This window comes from Onychostoma macrolepis, chromosome 10 (assembly GCF_012432095.1).
Source record: "Onychostoma macrolepis isolate SWU-2019 chromosome 10, ASM1243209v1, whole genome shotgun sequence".
Taxonomy (NCBI): Eukaryota; Metazoa; Chordata; class Actinopteri; order Cypriniformes; family Cyprinidae; genus Onychostoma; species Onychostoma macrolepis.
In genome coordinates, this window is record NC_081164.1 from 19,550,053 (window position 1) to 19,567,472 (window position 17,420).

At 36.8% G+C, this 17,420-nt stretch overlaps 3 protein-coding genes across 3 annotated transcripts; all 3 read left to right on the forward strand.

The window, feature by feature from the left end:
- Positions 1 to 301: 301 nt before the first annotated feature.
- LOC131548386 (collagenase 3-like) lies at positions 302 to 2,446 on the forward strand. The gene is made up of 9 exons (XM_058789643.1): positions 302 to 471; positions 548 to 696; positions 965 to 1,093; positions 1,239 to 1,451; positions 1,484 to 1,571; positions 1,658 to 1,788; positions 1,892 to 2,051; positions 2,150 to 2,253; positions 2,346 to 2,446. The coding sequence occupies exons 1-9, from the start codon at positions 320 to 322 to the stop codon at positions 2,444 to 2,446; spliced, it is 1,227 nt and encodes a 408-aa protein (XP_058645626.1). The 5' UTR covers positions 302 to 319.
- Positions 2,447 to 4,077: 1,631 nt separating this feature from the next.
- On the forward strand, positions 4,078 to 7,008 carry LOC131548385 (collagenase 3-like). Its single transcript, XM_058789642.1, has 10 exons — positions 4,078 to 4,185; positions 4,290 to 4,537; positions 4,615 to 4,763; positions 5,394 to 5,522; positions 5,666 to 5,827; positions 5,914 to 6,043; positions 6,123 to 6,253; positions 6,357 to 6,516; positions 6,605 to 6,708; positions 6,791 to 7,008. Exons 1-10 carry the CDS (start codon positions 4,087 to 4,089, stop codon positions 6,889 to 6,891), a joined length of 1,413 nt encoding a protein of 470 aa, XP_058645625.1. The 5' UTR covers positions 4,078 to 4,086; the 3' UTR covers positions 6,892 to 7,008.
- A 6,733-nt stretch (positions 7,009 to 13,741) lies between these two features.
- Positions 13,742 to 16,155, forward strand: LOC131547928 (macrophage metalloelastase-like). Its single transcript, XM_058788715.1, is given in 9 exon segments — positions 13,742 to 13,806; positions 14,001 to 14,033; positions 14,035 to 14,141; positions 14,897 to 15,022; positions 15,112 to 15,273; positions 15,408 to 15,467; positions 15,527 to 15,686; positions 15,795 to 15,898; positions 15,998 to 16,155. Coding segments are annotated over 9 exon segments (921 nt in total). The 3' UTR covers positions 16,102 to 16,155.
- Positions 16,156 to 17,420: the final 1,265 nt, after the last annotated feature.

Here is a 17,420-nt window from a genome sequence, read left to right on the forward strand (position 1 = left end):
ACCGCCAGTTGTGTTTTCTTGCAAGTCTGCTGCTTGTTATTCACGCTGGACCGATTTTAAAGCCCACTGACGATTACGGCATTGCAAAGGTTTGTATCTAGATATATACTGTATAAGGTGTGTATATAGATATAGATATATAGATAAATATATATAGTTGTTTACTGGTTTGGTCATATTCCTAATTCTTCCAATAATTCCTTTATATAATAATTTTTTTTTTTTTTAGAAATACTTGATGAGCTTCTACAATCTGGTATATAAGCCTCCTGATCCCGCAGCCTGGGAGCAGGATCCACTTCCCAAGAAACTGGAAGAGATGCAGAAGTTCTTCGGGCTTAAGGTGACTGGAAAGCTGGACAAAGAAACACTGGAGGTGATGAAGAAGCCCCGCTGTGGAATTCCAGATGTTCCTGCGTACTCCACATTTGATGGCAAACCCAAATGGCAGACCAACAAGCTCACCTACAGGTGCGTATAATAACAGTTCTCTTGATATCATACAAAAGATTGAAAGAAGCAAATACAGACTATGGTGTTTTTACAGAATCGTGAACTACACCCCTGACATGTCGGCAGCTGAAGTGGATGAATCCATGGAGAAAGCCCTGCAGGTCTGGGCCAAAGTCACTCCTCTGAAATTCACCCGTATCTACAGCGGCACAGCTGACATAATGATCTCCTTTGCTACAAAAGGTAAGTTTCATCTATTAATTTATCTATATTCATATTTTAACAACCATGTGCTTTTCATTTTGATGAATTCTTTTGAACTAAATTTAAACTTGGTGTTTTAGTGATATAGATGTTAAAAGAAAGTTCTGAATACAGATTCTCTATGTTACATATACATACATATATATATATATATACTGTATATACATACATACATATATATATATATATATGTGTGTGTGTGTGTGTATTTAAGGAGAGAAGAAGACAAATAAACTCTTTCTTACAGATCATGGTGATGGTATGATGTTTGATGGACCACTAGGCACTTTGGCTCATGCCTTTGCTCCTGGTTCTGGATTCGGAGGAGATGCACATTTCGATGATGATGAGTCTTTCACATTCCGCTCATCTAAAGGTGCGTTGCTGTTGTTGTTGTTTTTTTGCTAAAATATTTTTAAATGCCACAGCCTTGACACCACTTTGATTTCAAGTAAAAACTTAGAGCGGTAATGAACCTTTTTTAATTTGTACCTAAAATATTCTGCTTAATTTCTCCACAGGATTTGTCCTGTTCTTGGTGGCCGCCCATGAGTTTGGTCACTCTTTGGGTCTTTCTCATTCCAACGTTCCTGGCGCTCTGATGTTTCCTACATACAGCTTTACTAATCCAGATCGTTCCCCTTTGTCCTCTGATGACATTGAAGGAATTCAGTCACTCTATGGTAATATGATCATCAAGAGAATATATGTAATTTCTGAGTCAAAAATATTAAGTTATATGTTTACTATGTGGTAATCCCATCAGGTTCACCAAAACCACTAACAGATTGTCAAAACCTGGTCTGGGATGCAGTGACAACTTTTAAGGGAGAAACAGTATTCTTCAAGGACAGGTAATACATAAAAACAGATACTAAACTTGAGTATTTTATATACAGTATAAACATAAAATATTTAAATCGAATGTCTCTCTCTACAGCTTTTTCTGGCGTAGTTCTTCAAGCAGAAGTGGAGTGCAACTTCCAATCAAGAGTTTCTGGCCCAACGCTCCTGATAATATAGATGCCGCTTATGAGGATCCAGCGCAAGATAAAGTTTTCTTTTTCAAAGGTATCTTCTCAAACAATCTGAGAATGCTGGAACCACAATCATACTTACAATCTGTATCTCCGTGCTCAGAGAAACTCTTATCATGGCCTGCATTTATTTATAGGTAAACAGGTCTGGGCTTTCAATGGCCAAAATCTTGATCCCGGCTATCCTAAACCTCTCAGCAGCTTTGGTCTGCCAGCATCTGTGACAAAAGTTGATGCTGCCGTCCACAACAAGAACTCAGGAAAAACACTGCTCTTCTTTGACAAATATTACTATCGGTGGGTCAAGTGCTGCATCATAATCAAAAGCCCTTCAAATTTACTCTGAAAAGACATCAGAATTGAACATTTCCTGTTTTTTATTTTATTTTTGGTAGCTATGATGAGAGGGAGAATCGGATGGACGAAGGGTATCCCAAACAAGTGGAAAATGTATTTCTAGGGTTGACTGGACAGGTTACAGCAGCACACATGTCCAACAGTAGGTGTTTCTAACTTGCTTTTCTACAGATCTGCAACAACACAAAGAAATTATTCTTGCAATAATGCACAAATTTACTTCTTTTCTTCCAGATAACATTTATCTCTTCAGTGGGAAAAATTTGTTTGAGTTCAGCTCCAGCAACAGAAAGCTCCTTCGCTTGCTGAATAGCAATTACTTCCAGCCCTGTTAGTCAGCTTCTCTCAAACATTGATGGAGTGCAACAGGGTGTTTCAAAATTACAGCACTTACTTTAATACATGTGCTTATAAAAAATTAAAACTAATTAAATCAATTATTCATTAATCATTCAAATTGTCATTAGACTTCTAATTTATTGCTGTTATGATTTTAAAAGAATGCATATTTACAGAATCCTTTAATGTATTGATTGTTTCCAAAATCAATTAAAGAGCTTAATTCCATTCAAAAGCAAGCATGTTCATTTTAAAAGCAAGAATTGTGTTTGGTTGGGAAATACTCAAGACTCAGAGCCTTTCAGACTCTTTTAAAAACTGAAAGATCAAATAATCTAAACGCAACAATAAATAAGCCTTTTATAAAATGTCAGATCAGCAGCACATGTTGCCGTTGATATAATATGAAGTGTTTCTACATATGAGCTTTTGAAGGAATGAATGAGTGTGTCTTGTTACCACAATGTGTTTGTAAAATAAAAACAAGTATATTATTTCTGTCACATATGGGCAAAATTCCTATATGAAAATAGTAATGGACAATTGAAAACCAAAGAAGAAAACTAAATCCTGCACTACATAAACTGTACATGCAGAGCCTCATTTCATAACCTGGGGATTTCCCTTTGGCATGTTTTGAAATTGTAAATTTTTTTACGAAACTCTAACCTTAAAAATACAACATTTGCCATTTTATAAGAGAATACAGAGAGCACTTTCCTTTTCAGGATGTAAGTGGAGGTGTTTAAGGTTTGTTTGGATGTGTATCAGCATTTCAATCCTCCATAAGTACCTGCACGCTCACACATGAACACAGTGGACATCCCAGTTGTTGTTGGGTGACTGACGCCATGCCAATGAATCACAACCAGAGATGACGGTGAATCAGGAACTTCCTCTGAGACCGTGTCTGACATGTCCATGTATGTCTATTGATTTCTTGCTGTTCTCATTCTGATAAGGGAACAATGGTTTCATTATTTTAGTGCAATCAGAGTAAAAAATAACTGCGTCAAGCGTCACTTCTGCACTTGAGGTTTTGTGATTCAGTATTACCCATAAATATGTGAACAATTTAAAAGGGCAGTACAAAAACATTTGTTATTAAAAACCTGTTAACTGGTAATTTGTAATACTTTAAAATATTGAAAAAACGTTTACATTTACGTTTACAATGATTTAAATTTCATTTAATAGTTTTAGACAAATTTAGGTAAAAACACACAGCCACCAAAATAAGATTCACAAAATGCTTGTAATAATCATCACTGTATTATGAAAGTTCTGAAAAACACAGCTGAGGGTTTAATAATTTACATTCAAGCAAAACTGTTTACATAAATGTTTAAGTGTTTACATGTTTGTGTGTATATACATATCAAGGAATATTGCTGTTAAATAAAAGTGTGTGGAACAGAATTCACAGGAATATCTGGGCTAGAAGGAAAGGTTTGTGTTAAAGGAAGCTGGTAATCCTGTAATTACAGTCTTGTCTGTCAGTTTAATGGTTTACTCACAGAAACTTGTGGTTGATGACTTCACCTGTTGCTCAAACCCTCACAGTTTTAAGAGTATATAAGCCTCGATCAAACCTTTGCCAGTCAGAAGCATAAGAGTGTAAGAAGCAGCTCACAACATGAGGATTCACGGCCAGCTGTGTTTTCTTGCAAGCCTGGTTGTTATTCACGCTGGACCGATTTTACAGCATGCTGACAAAGATGAAGCCACTGCAGAGGTATGTTTTTTTTGTTTTAATATAGACCTAATACTTGTTCGTATGTTTTGTTTGTCTTTGCTCATCATTTCTCTAATAATTCCATGTTTTTTTTTATCCTATAGCATTACCTGAAGAGCTTCTACAATCTAACAGATGAAACAGATGACACAACTGCCATCCGAAGAGAGGCCAGTCAACTGACTGAGAAGATGAAAGAGATGCAGAAGTTTTTGGGGCTTAAGATGACTGGAAAGCTGGATAAAGAAACAATGGAGATGATGAAGAAGCCCCGCTGTGGTGTTCCAGATGTTGCTGCTTACTCCACATTTAATGGCAAACCCAAATGGCAGACCAACAAGCTCACCTACAGGTGCGTATAATAACAGTTCTCTTGATATCATACCAAAAGATTGAAAGAAGCAAATACAGACTATGGTGTTTTTACAGAATCGTGAACTACACCCCTGACATGTCGGCAGCTGAAGTGGATGAATCCATGGAGAAAGCCCTGCAGGTCTGGGCCAAAGTCACTCCTCTGAAATTCACCCGTATCTACAGCGGCACAGCTGACATAATGATCTCCTTTGCTACAAAAGGTAAGTTGTCTGTCTATCTGGGTTTATATTTTGTTGAATTCTTTTCAGTTTATTAATTGTGACTGATGATAAATTCAGAGCAATTAGTCATGTACTGACATCACAATGCGATTGTTCAGTGAAATAATTATTGCAGTTAGTGCTGTGAATATTTGGGTTAAATCCAAGTATCACAACACATAGTCACAATCTATTCTGTTATCTCAAGACCACATTTGATATGATGTTCATAAAATGGCACAGGTTTATCTCAGAGAAAATAATAGCAAAGTTTGAATGTTGTGTGAGGGGACACTTGCTTTGCACTTGTAAAATAATTTATTTGATACCCATGTATTTCAAATATTGTACACTTACTTAAAGAATACAAATTCTCTCAAATTTAGCATTTAAAATGGTTAAGAGCTTAAAATTCATGATTATTCCAAGATCGCATCTAGAGTCGAATAAATCGTTATAAGCCTAATTAAAAAAATACTTTGAAAGTCTTACTGTAACTGAAGGCCAGGTTCTGTGATTTATAAACATTTTTATAACTTTAATACTGTCTATTACAATAGAAGATCTCTTTATGGATATCAAAAACTTATTTATTGAACATTAAATATGAAACAAATCTCTTTCCTTCAGATCATGGTGATGCTTACCCGTTTGATGGACCACAAGGCACTTTGGCTCATGCTTTCACTCCCTCTCCTGGAATCGGTGGAGATGCACATTTTGATGATGATGAGTTTTTCACTTTCTGTTCATCAAAAGGTGAGTTTTGCTGAATGTAGCCTAGTTTTCAGAAGTTCTTAATTTTAGTAGTGCAATAAACTCATACCACAGATTGTAACTTCAGCACCACTCACGTTTGATTTTTATTTGTACCTAAACCGTGCTGCTTAATTTCTCCACAGGATTTGTCCTGTTCTTGGTTGCTGCTCATGAGTTTGGTCACTCTTTGGGTCTTTCTCATTCCAACGTTCGTGGGGCTCTGATGTTTCCCACATACAGCTTTACTAATCCAGATCGTTTCTCTCTGCCCTCTGATGATATCAGAGGGATTCAGTCGCTCTATGGTAAGCACATGATCATCAAGAGCACATCTACAATCTTCAAGTCGAAAATATTCAGTCATTTGTTTAATATGTGGTGTTTCCTTCAGGCCCAAACAGAGACAGAACCCTCACCCGACCTGATCCAGAAGTACCAACAACTCCTAACGCTTGTGACCCAAATCTGATCCTGGATGCAGTTACAACTCTAAGGGGTGAAACAATGTTCTTCAAGGACAGGTAATACAAATAAAAATTCTGTGTATTTTTATTTATAGAAATAAAATATTTAAATTAAATGACTTATCTCTCTCTGCAGCTTTTTCTGGCGTAGATCTCCGAGTAGAAGTGTAACGCAACTTCTGATCAAGCGTTTCTGGCTCAATGCTCCTGATAATATAGATGCTGCTTATGAAGATCCAGTGCGAGATAAACTTTTCTTTTTCAAAGGTATCTTCTCAGACAGTCTGGGAATGCTGAAACCACAATCACACTTACAATCTCTATATCCATGCTCAGAAAAACTCTTATTGTAGTCTGTCTTTGTTTACAGGTAGACAAGTGTGGGCTTTTAATGGCGTCAGTCTTGAGCCCGGCTATCCCAAGACTCTCAGCAGCTTTGGTCTGCCATCATCGGTGAGAAAAGTTAGCGCTGCTGTCCATGATAAATCCTCAGGAAAAACACTGCTCTTCATTGACAAAGTTTACTACAGGTGGGTCAAGTGCTGCATCATTAACAAAAGCACTTAAAGTTAGCTCTGAAAAGCTGTTGGAATGTTAAATTTCCCCTTTTTTTGGTAGCTATGATGAGAGGGCAAAGAAGATGGACAGGGGGTATCCCCAACGAGTGGAAAGTGGATTTCCAGAGATGACTGGAGAGGTTACAGCTGCCCACATATCCAGTGGTAGGTGTTTCAAATCAGTTTTCTACAAGCATTAATGTGTAATGATTATACGTCATAAAACTGAATGATTTTTTTCTTCCAGGTTACATTTATCTCTACAGTGGGACAAATGTGTATGAGTTCGGATTATACAGTAAGAGGTACTTGCGTGTGCTGAAGAACAACTTTTTCTTGCCCTGTTAGTTGAGCTTCCCTGAAAGAAGCGGTGGATGTAAATTTAAAAAGTTATTTTACAACTTCAGCATTTTTAAAATGCATGTACATATTTAATTGTTTAATTAATTTCTTGTTTCTGCTGTTTGTCACTGGACTTAGAATATAACTTGAAGAATGTATTTTTACACAATCAGTTTCATGTAAAACATTTTTTTTCAAATAAACTAAAGTGCCTATTTGAACTTAACAGCATGTGAGTGTCTTCATTTTGGAAGCAATATTGATTTTGGTGTGGACTTTAACTTTTTAAAAGATCTGATTTACAGAGCAGACCTATATAACTATTATAAATCCTAAATTAGCTTTGTAAAAAATATCAAACTATCTAAGCTCTCAAAAATAAGTAAAACTCTAAAGCTTTATAAGACGTCAGACTTTTTGTCAAAGCATGTGACACTTGGGGTTTATATAGTATTATGAGTCTCTGAGTAATGGATGAGTATGTGTGTCATCACACCACAAAAAAAAAACAGTCACGTTTATGGGTCACTCAGACATATATGGACATATTTCCTGTGGTTACATTTTAGGGCATGAATAAGTGTTTTCCGAAGTGCCTCTGTTAAACAGCCTCAGGGGTTGTGCTTTTGTATTTTTATCTTTCATTCATGTCAGGATTTAGGAAACTCGTACGCACTGGATGTGCCCTGAAGGGAATTCCAGTGTTTATGCAAACCTGAACTAAGAAAAGAAAAGAAGAGAAAAAAAACAACAACAACCTTGCTTTTTGCCTGTCACTGGCTAGACTAAAAACATTTGATGCTTATTTAATTTTATTTCAGTTAATTTGTCAGTTTGACTTCCGAGAACCCATTCAAGTCATTTTTTCATTTTCATTTCCACTTTGGAAACTATTTAGACTTATAGAGTTTATCTTGGTCACTTTGGCACTATTTTCTCAAGTGGTACATTTTCAAATTCTTAGTCAGCAAAACTATAAAGCTTATCATGTTCACAAATGTTTTAAAATATTTTTTATGAATTGATGCCTTTTCTTAACCGCTAATCCTTTTGAAGCGGGACAATTCAGCTGCGTCAGAGGTGAAGTCATCCACAACACAAACTTCTGTCTGACATGTTCAGGCAGCAGCCAACAACATGATACTTTTGGGAACAGATACTTTTCATTTTACTACTGTAAAGTAATCTTGCAGTAGGTGAAAAACACTAGAAAAGTTCAAATACTAAAGAATTGTATATGAACTTGGTATGCACCACAATACAGTACAGTAAAAAAAATAAATAAAAAAGTACATTCAGCATCCTCTGCACATTTGGTCAAATTTCATTACAGTGTACAGTACTATAGTTTCCTGGTCTCCTGACACAAGACTAGCTATATCTCTAGGCAGTCATTCTCAGTTCTGCAAACATACAGTACACATAAAAAATGGTTACAAATAAAATTTGACAGTCACACGTCTGAAGGTGTACAACATGTGCTACAGTTTACTGTACATATAGAAGAGCGAAATTTCCATCATGTACTGGTACTGTACTGTAATTATACTGAATGTGTAAGTATAAAACCCATGTATGTTATTCGTTCAGCTCTCTCGTCTCTCCGTTGTTAGGATGCAGAGATTCTGATTTGCGTCATCGGTTTTGCTGCCTAATGTTTAACTTACTCATTGTTAAACTTTTTGAGAAATGTGTCTTTGCTAGAAAACTGCAATACAAGATTCTTACCTAACTCTGCTATTAGTTTTCGTGATCGGCATCTTCTTATTGATTCCATGTTATTGTTTCGTCCGATATGGCAGAAAAGCCTATATACACACTGTAAAAAAAATTCCGTAGTTTTTACAAAATAATTCTGGCAGCTGTGGTTGTAAAAAATACAGAAAAAACTGTAAACACATTTACAGAACAAAACTGTACAATTTACAGAATAAAACTGTAATTTACAAACAGGGAAATTTGAATGTAAACCACTACCGTCACGAATCTGGTCTGTACTTCTATTCACTCACCACCAGAGGTCACTCACTCACCATCATCCATCGCACAGATCACACAGCTGTCACATATTACAATTGCACTGATTGCACACACAGCTCTCACTAATCACACACTCTATTTCAACCCTGGACTTTCCTTCCGTCACTGCCGAGTATTGTATGCTTTATCGCTGCCCTACAGAGCCCCGTTAGTTTTCCTAGTCTTGCCTTGCCTTGCCTCGCCTTTGTCGGATTGTGTTTTCCCCTGCCTGGACTATCGCTGACGTTTTGGATTACCTCTCCTGTCTCGCCCCTTTGAATACTGTTCGCCGTCATATGACCCAAGCCTGTTTTGGATTAGTCTTTGCATTACCTCTGATATACCTGTCTGCCATTGTTTGACCCTGCCTGTTATGACCACGTCTCTCTTCAATAAAAGCTTGCACATGGATCCGCACGTCTCACGTCTCGTCAGTCCCGTAACAACTACATTCAACAACACACACTGCTATTAAAATCTGTTTTGTACCTTTAACATACTGACAACCAGCATAATAATGCAGGTGGTAAAAGAGAAAGCCACATGAAGAATCAAAGCTCATCACAGCTTCACCACAAGTAGAAGTACAGTGGGGCAAAAAAGTATTTAGTCAGCCACCAATTGTGCAAGTTCTCCCACTTAAAAAGATGAGAGAGGCCTGTAATTTTCATCATAGGTATACCTCAACTATGAGAGACAAAATGAGGGGAAAAAATCCAGAAAATCACATTGTAGGATTTTTAAAGAATGAATTGGTAAATTCCTCGGTAAAATAAGTATTTGGTCACCTCCAAACAAGCAACATTTCTGGCTCTCACAGACCTGTAACTTCTTCTTTAAGAGGCTCCTCTGTCCTCCACTCGTTACTTGTATTAATGGCATCTGTTTGAACTCGTTATCAGTATAAAAGACACCTGTCCACAACCTCAAACAGTCCAACTCCAAACTCCACCATGGCCAAGACCAAAGAGCTGTCAAAGGACACCAGAAACAAAATTGTAGACCTGCACCAGGCTGGGAAGACTGAATCTGTGATAGGTAAGCAGCTTGGTGTGAAGAAATCAACTGTGGGAGCAATTATTAGAAAATGGAAGACATACAAGACCACTGATAATCTCCCTCGATCTGGGGCTCCACGCAAGATCTCACCCCGTGGGATCAAAATGATCACAAGAACTGTGAGCAAAAATCCCAGAACCACACGGGGTGACCTAGTGAATGACCTGCAGAGAGCTGGGACGAAAGTAACAAAGGCTACCATCAGTAACACACTGCGCCGCCAGGGACTCAAATCCTGCAGTGCCAGACGTGTCCCCCTGCTTAAGCCAGTACATGTCCGGGCCCGTCTGAAGTTTGCTAGAGAGCATTTGGATGATCCAGAAGAGGATTGGGAGAATGTCATATGAAACCAAAATAGAACTTTTTGGTAAAAACTCAAAGAATGCTGAGTTGCATCCAAAGAACACCATACCTACTGTGAAGCATGGGGGTGGAAACATCATGCTTTGGGGCTGTTTTTCTGCAAAGGGACCAGGACGACTGATCCGCGTAAACGAAAGAATGAATGGGGACATGTATCGTGAGATTTTGAGTGAAAACCTCCTTCCATCAGCAAGGGCATTGAAGATGAAACGTGGCTGGGTCTTTCAGCATGACAATGATCCCAAACACACCGCCCGGGCAACAAAGGAGTGGCTTCGTAAGAAGCATTTCAAGGTCCTGGAGTGGCCTAGCCAGTCTCCAGATCTCAACCCCATCGAAAATCTTTGGAGGGAGTTGAAAGTCCGTGTTGCCCAGCGACAGCCCCAAAACATTACTGCTCTAGAGGAGATCTGCATGGAGGAATGGGCCAAAATACCAGCAACAGTGTGTGAAAACCTTGTGAAGACTTACAGAAAACGTTTGACCTCTCATTGCTAACAAAGGGTATATAACAAAGTATTGAGATGAAATTTTGTTATTGACCAAATACTTATTTTCCACCATAATTTGCAAATAAATTCTTTAAAAATCCTACAATGTGATTTTCTGGATTTTTTCCCTCATTTTGTCTCTCATAGTTGAGGCATACCTATGATGAAAATTACAGGCCTCTCTCATCTTTTTAAGTGGGAGAACTTGCACAATTGGTGGCTGACTAAATACTTTTTTGCCCCACTGTATATACAAATATATAGAAGGTGCACAGAGTCATTCATGCAAACACAAAACACCATTGTGGTAACACAAATGATACTTAAACAATGCAATAAACTTTCATTAAACAACAAAAGATGTAACATAAAGCCCAAATGTACATAACTGATAACAAAAACTATTAAAAAACATGATTATTTAAACAAAATACTTTCAAATGTGGAGTGTCACGCGGGGAATTCTGGGAATATCAGTTTGCAGTTTTTGACTGTAAATTATACATTGATTTGTTATTTTTACTTGTAAAAACTGTTCAATTAACAGCATTTTACTGTAAAATTACATGAAATGTCTGGTTAGATCCTTTACAGTTTTTCCCTGTATATAGTACAGGAACTCACTGTTAACATATTAACAGTTTTTTTCACTAGCGTTTTTACAAAATTTTACAGTTAAAATTACACTTATTTTTTACAGTGCATGATGGAGCGAGCGGTCGGAGAATCAGATCACCAAACAATTACAGGATGAATCTCAGACATATCCGGATGGGATTAGGTTTCTCAGAGGACTTCTGAATAAACCGAGAAGCAGTATCTGATTCACGAACAAATGTAAAATCAATTTGTTAGTGAATGGGCTGCGCTTTGTATTTTTGACTCAAAAAGAACCGGTTCATAAGAGTCATTTGTTAATGAATCCGACTACACTGGGCGCGCTGCGTGCGCATGCAACCATCGTGCAAAGTTTAGTGAAAGACTTGTTTTTTTGCCGTTATTTTCCGTTACGCTGTCATCGCCGCAGCTGAAAAGTAGCACATGAAACACTGCTTACATTTATATTTTATTCTGTGATAATTCTGGGGTGGCAGGTGGGGTAGATCCCGGTAGATCCGCCCCTGGTTACATAAGTACTAAAATGTATTATTATTATTATTACCATGGTAAATTTGTGGTTACTGCAGTTTTACTACAAATACTGTGGTAAACTGTGGTTACTGTAATAAAACCATGGTAAATTTTTGTAAAAGGTTGCCAGGCTGTTGTACCCCTAAAGGTGAAACTTTAGCATATATTTTTTTTCCTGTCAGATTTATTAACAGCAATTACAGAACATAACACAATCTATTTGAACTTTCAACAACCAGTTTAAATAAATTTACTTGCACAAACCAGCCTATTTAAAATAAATATTAGCCTACATGTACACAAAAGTTTGGGGTTATTAAGATTTTGTAATATTTTTTAAATAGTCTCATGCTCACCAAGGCTGCACTTATCTGAACAAAAAAAGAAAAACAGTAAAAACAGCAACATTGTGAAATATAATTAAAAATAACTACTTTCTATTTTAATATATTTTGAAATATAGTTTAAAATGCATCTGTGATCAAAGCTGAATTTTTAGCATCATTACTCCAGTCTTCACATGATCCTTCAGAAATCATTCGAATATTAGGCTATTTGCTGAAACATTTCTGATTATTTCTGCTTCATATTTGTGTGGAAACTGTGATGCATTTTTCGGAATTAATTTTATATATAACGATGATATGTAGTAATGTAATAATGCGGCAATGGTTTCTTAAGATCTCCTTTTTCAAGATACGCTTTTGGGAAACGCAGCCCTATTTGAACAAGCACTGTAACTGAGCCATGAGTGAGCAACGAACGCTGTCTGTGATTGGTTGGTTCTGTCTTTCAACATTTGCGTGTGTTCCGATGAGCAGCAGAAATAGCTCTATCCAACACGATTATTCTATAAATAGCTCTATCCTCACCATATTTCATGAGAACTGTGACTTGCTTAATAATGCGGAACAGCCTCTTTAAGTAGGGTTTCCATTTACTTAAGAAGAACTGGCAAACTATTGAACAAACCTGTCTGAGATTGATACCAGTTAACTAAAAAGATGTGAAAAACAACACAATCAAAAATCGGACTCTTTATTGTACCAAAATCCTACTGATATATCACTTGCATAATAATTTGGAATGTAGTGTGTGTGTGTGTGTGTGTGTATATATATATATATATCTTTTGATTTAAGACAGAACTTAGACAAGGGTCAGATGCACTATTCCCGGTAACACTTTAGAATACTGTTCCATCATTAATGAATAACTACACAAGAACACATGAGTAATGCAATATTATAGCACTCAGTAACTAACAAGCAACTCTGATTAATGAATTAGTAAGTAATCGTGCTTAGTCGAATGTGGTAGTTCACTATTAGCTAATCAGTAACTATTTTTTCATACCTCCCCAAGAACTATAAGAACTACTGTATACAGGTTGATAATTAATATGAATAATGCATAATGTATGATTCATTCTAAAGTAAAGGTCATGGTAACCCACTAGTAATGACTCAAGCATTACCAAATTCTTCAGAAGGAATTACTAATTTTTTGGATCTTTATTCTAAAGTGAAGATCGTGATAACTCCCTAGTAATGCCTGAAGTCATTGCAAACTTTTGAGGTTTTTGTAAGGTCCTGGTTAGTAATTCATTTAGCTAGATTTGGTAACACTTAAATCATTACTAGTGGGTTACCGTGATCTTCACTTTAGAATACTGATCCAAATAATTAGTATTTTCTTCAGAAGGATGTAGTAACACTTGAGTCATTACTATCCAAAACCTTACATATACCTCAAAAGCTCACAATGACATCAGTCAATATTAGGAAATTATGATGATTTTCCCCCCACAGTTTCCCACTTCCACCCCCAGGTGGAAGCAGAGCGTTGTAACATACAGGTAGGTTTAACTCCTTCATTCAACCAATCAGAATAGACCTGACCTGATCAGACTGAGAAAATGTGTTTCTTCTGTACAAAATGCTACTGGGATTTTGGGTGATTGATAGATAGATAGATAGATGGATAGATAGATAGACTAGGTTGTAGTCTGTAATTGGATACTAAACATGAATTGTTTTTTTCTTCTCTTAGAATAACTGAATATACATCGCAGCTGAGCAAGAGAGCCTAAGCTTTCCAAAGCTTTCCAGCTCTACAGTGATGTTATTCCACTTGACTTCAAACAGATCTACAGCGGCACAGCTGATATCATGATTCTCTTCAAAGCAGGATGTGGGTATAAATACAGTAGCCTCAAATGTTTGGAATAATTCAAATTTTCTACACTAATTTTGAAAGACCACTTATGCTGCATTTATTTGATCAAAAATGCAGTATACAGTCCTTTTGTGAAATATTATTACAATTTAAAATAACTTTTTTCTATTAGAATTATTAGAATTATTATGTTTTAAATGTAACTTATACCTTTGATGGCAAACCTGCATTTTCTGCATCATTACTCCAGTCTTCAGTGTCACATGATCCTTCAGAAATCATTCTAACATGCTCATTTGGTGCTCAAGAAACATTTCTTATTATTATCAATGCTGAAAACAGTTGTGCTGCTTAATTTATATTTTTTTGCGGTGATACAATACCATTTCAAAGTTTGGGATAAATAGGATTTATATATATATATATATATATATATATATATATTTATATATACACATATACTTTTATTCAGTAAGCGCACGCTAAAATGCATCAAAAGTGAAAGTAAAAAGATTTATAATGTTATACAAGATTTCTATTTTAAATAAATGCTGTTAATTTCTCTTCATCAAAGAAACCTGAAAAAATCATGGTTTACTCAAAAATGATTAATAATTCAGCACTGATAATAATGGAAATAAATTTAAATAGTAATATGTCACAATATTACCGTTTTAATGTTTTTATTTTAATGCATCCTTGGTGAGCATAAAATACTTCTTTCAAAACATAAACGGATTTAATTATTCCATATTTGTTTCCTTTTATAGATCATGGAGATTTTTACCCATTTAAAGGGGCTAATGGGGTTCTGGCCCATGCCAACGCACCCGGTCCAGAGCAGGGAGGAGACACACACTTTGATGAGGATGAGAGGTGGACCCTAAATTCACAAGGTGAATGCACAAATCACACAGAATCACATGCTTATGTGAATGTTAACTTTTATGATTTTTTAAATAATAAATAATAAAATGTACTTCAGATATAAACCTGCTTTCGGTGGCTGCTCATGAATTCGGACATGCACTGGGACTAGAGCACTCCAAAGACCCTTCGGCTCTCATGTTTGAATATTACCGATACGTCAACACGAATGGCTATACACTACCCCATGATGACCGACTTGGGGTCCAGGCCCTGTATGGTAAGTGTTTTTTTGTGACAGAAAACACATAAATGAAATACAATAGATCATATTGTAGGGCAACTGGAGAGCATTGTCAACTATAAAACTATCAATAAAGATGTATCCCCCCCCCATTTTGTATCATGTTTTAGGAGTTAGAACATCAACAAATAAACCTGACTCATCAAAGGTAAAGTTATATTTCCTAAAGAGTCTTTGGGTGGTGTAGAACAAGACTTTAGTAGTCAGTTGTGTGGTCTTCCACATACAGGTCAGCAGTACTGGGCAGTAAAAGGCAGAACTACTTTACCTGGATATCCCAAACCCATAACCGAATTTGGGTTTCCCACATACGTGAGAAAGATTGATGCAGCTGTATATGTAAAATCAACTGGGCGCACTTTGTTTTTTGTTGGAACCAAATACTGGAGGTAAGAAAAAAAGGAATGATTAGCTTAAATGAACCATTGTCTCCACTTAATATTGTGTTGATTTTTCAAAATAACATCAAAACTAACACAATTTTAACAATGGTGTAGCTTCAATGAAAGAACAGCTCAAATGGACAGAGGCTTTCCTAAAACTATTCGACATCATTTCCCTGGCATTGGGTCACGGGTGGATGCTGCTTTTGAAAATTATGGTGAGTTTAAACACTATAAAACAAAAACACTGGCTGTTCAATCATTCATTATTTAATGGTGTTCCCTCACTGTAATCATTTTTTTTTTCTTCTTTTTAGGTTATCTGTATTTCTCAGAAGGTTCAAGACAAACGGAGTATAATTTCACTTTAAGACGAGTGAATCGTGTTCTGTTGAACTATGGATGGCTGGACTGCTACTAAACATTTCAATGAAAATCAAAAGAAATTAAATGAATGTTAAAAATATTAATTATTATTAATGCACCTATATTTTTCCTGTTTATTATTGTTATTATTATTATTATTATTGTTATAGACAATTCCACAATGAAATATATGAAATATTATTACATATATATATATATATTAGTGCTGTCAAATATCGCAAAATAAAATTTGTATACATATGATCATAATAATGTACTTTGTATATTTATTATATATATATATATTTGCAAATCATTATCGTTCAACAACTGGTTCTTTATGTTCACGAACGAGATGTACCAGTTCATTCAACCCATTCACGAAGGAGGTCTCGTCTCTCTCTCTCGTTCAGACCCTAAAGCAATTCGGTCAGTGAAGGGCGTATTCGTTCACTACATTCAACAAATCACATGCTCCGTCACATCTCATACTCGAATGCTATTGGCTCAAGGTTTAGTCAGTCTTTGACAGGATGAAACAGTCCGCAGAGCTAACAGCGCCACGCTGATCTGAAGGGAGGAATTTCAGTGAACAAGAAATATGAGTCAATGGATTACGTGAACGAGAACGATTCGTTCGCCAAAAAGATTCGTTCACGAATTTAACATCACTAGTTGAAGGTGAAATTTGCTCTTGTGTATGCAGTTTTCCATCGCGATTATGACTACCTGTGCTTTTTTACGCACACACCTGTGCAGTAGAGCTGGAAATCGATTCCAAAAACAATCGATTCCTCGATTCCGAGGCGTTGGGAATCGAGAGTCATCAAGAGGAATCGACTCCTCATTCAGAGCTTTTTTTCAGTTCAAGCTCATCTATGGGTGCCTCTCAAACGGAACAACCTGATCTCACAGAATTCCGTGTAATGTTCACGGACTTAATTAACCCTGAATCTGTGGTGGCATCACGGAATCGCCGAAAATTCCGTGATGGGCTCACAGAAGGCATCAGCCGTGGTCCATGCACGAATTCACTGGTTCAACACCAGCGCTGCATCGGACCACGTAAAAAGAGTGACTCCGATGCAGTTACACTCTCACTGGAGTACCTGACCCCACCCCTACCCTAAACCTACCCAGTTCTGAACAATAATGATGATGATAAATTCCCCAGTATCGCGTCGGCATATTGATGCTAAGGGTTTCCGTGCGTGGAGCACGGCTGATGCCTGTCACTGACTTACATTGGTATCACTTCTGTGAGCCCATCACGGAATTTTCAGCGATTCCCTGATGCCACCACAGATTCGGAGGTTAATTAAGTCCGTGAACATTACACGGAATTCTGTGAGATCATGTTGCACGGAAGGCTGC

Bases quoted from the DNA above. Each gene is read 5' to 3' on its own strand.
- LOC131548386 (XM_058789643.1), top strand. From the start codon at position 320: ATGCAGAAGTTCTTCGGGCTTAAGGTGACTGGAAAGCTGGACAAAGAA. The intron at 2,052-2,149 runs GTGGGTCAAGTG...TATTTTTGGTAG, and splicing joins TTTGACAAATATTACTATCG to CTATGATGAGAGGGAGAATC. The intron at 2,254-2,345 runs GTAGGTGTTTCT...CTTTTCTTCCAG, and splicing joins AGCAGCACACATGTCCAACA to ATAACATTTATCTCTTCAGT.
- LOC131548385 (XM_058789642.1), top strand. From the start codon at position 4,087: ATGAGGATTCACGGCCAGCTGTGTTTTCTTGCAAGCCTGGTTGTTATT. The intron at 4,186-4,289 runs GTATGTTTTTTT...TTTATCCTATAG, and splicing joins AAGATGAAGCCACTGCAGAG to CATTACCTGAAGAGCTTCTA. The intron at 6,254-6,356 runs GTATCTTCTCAG...CTTTGTTTACAG, and splicing joins TAAACTTTTCTTTTTCAAAG to GTAGACAAGTGTGGGCTTTT.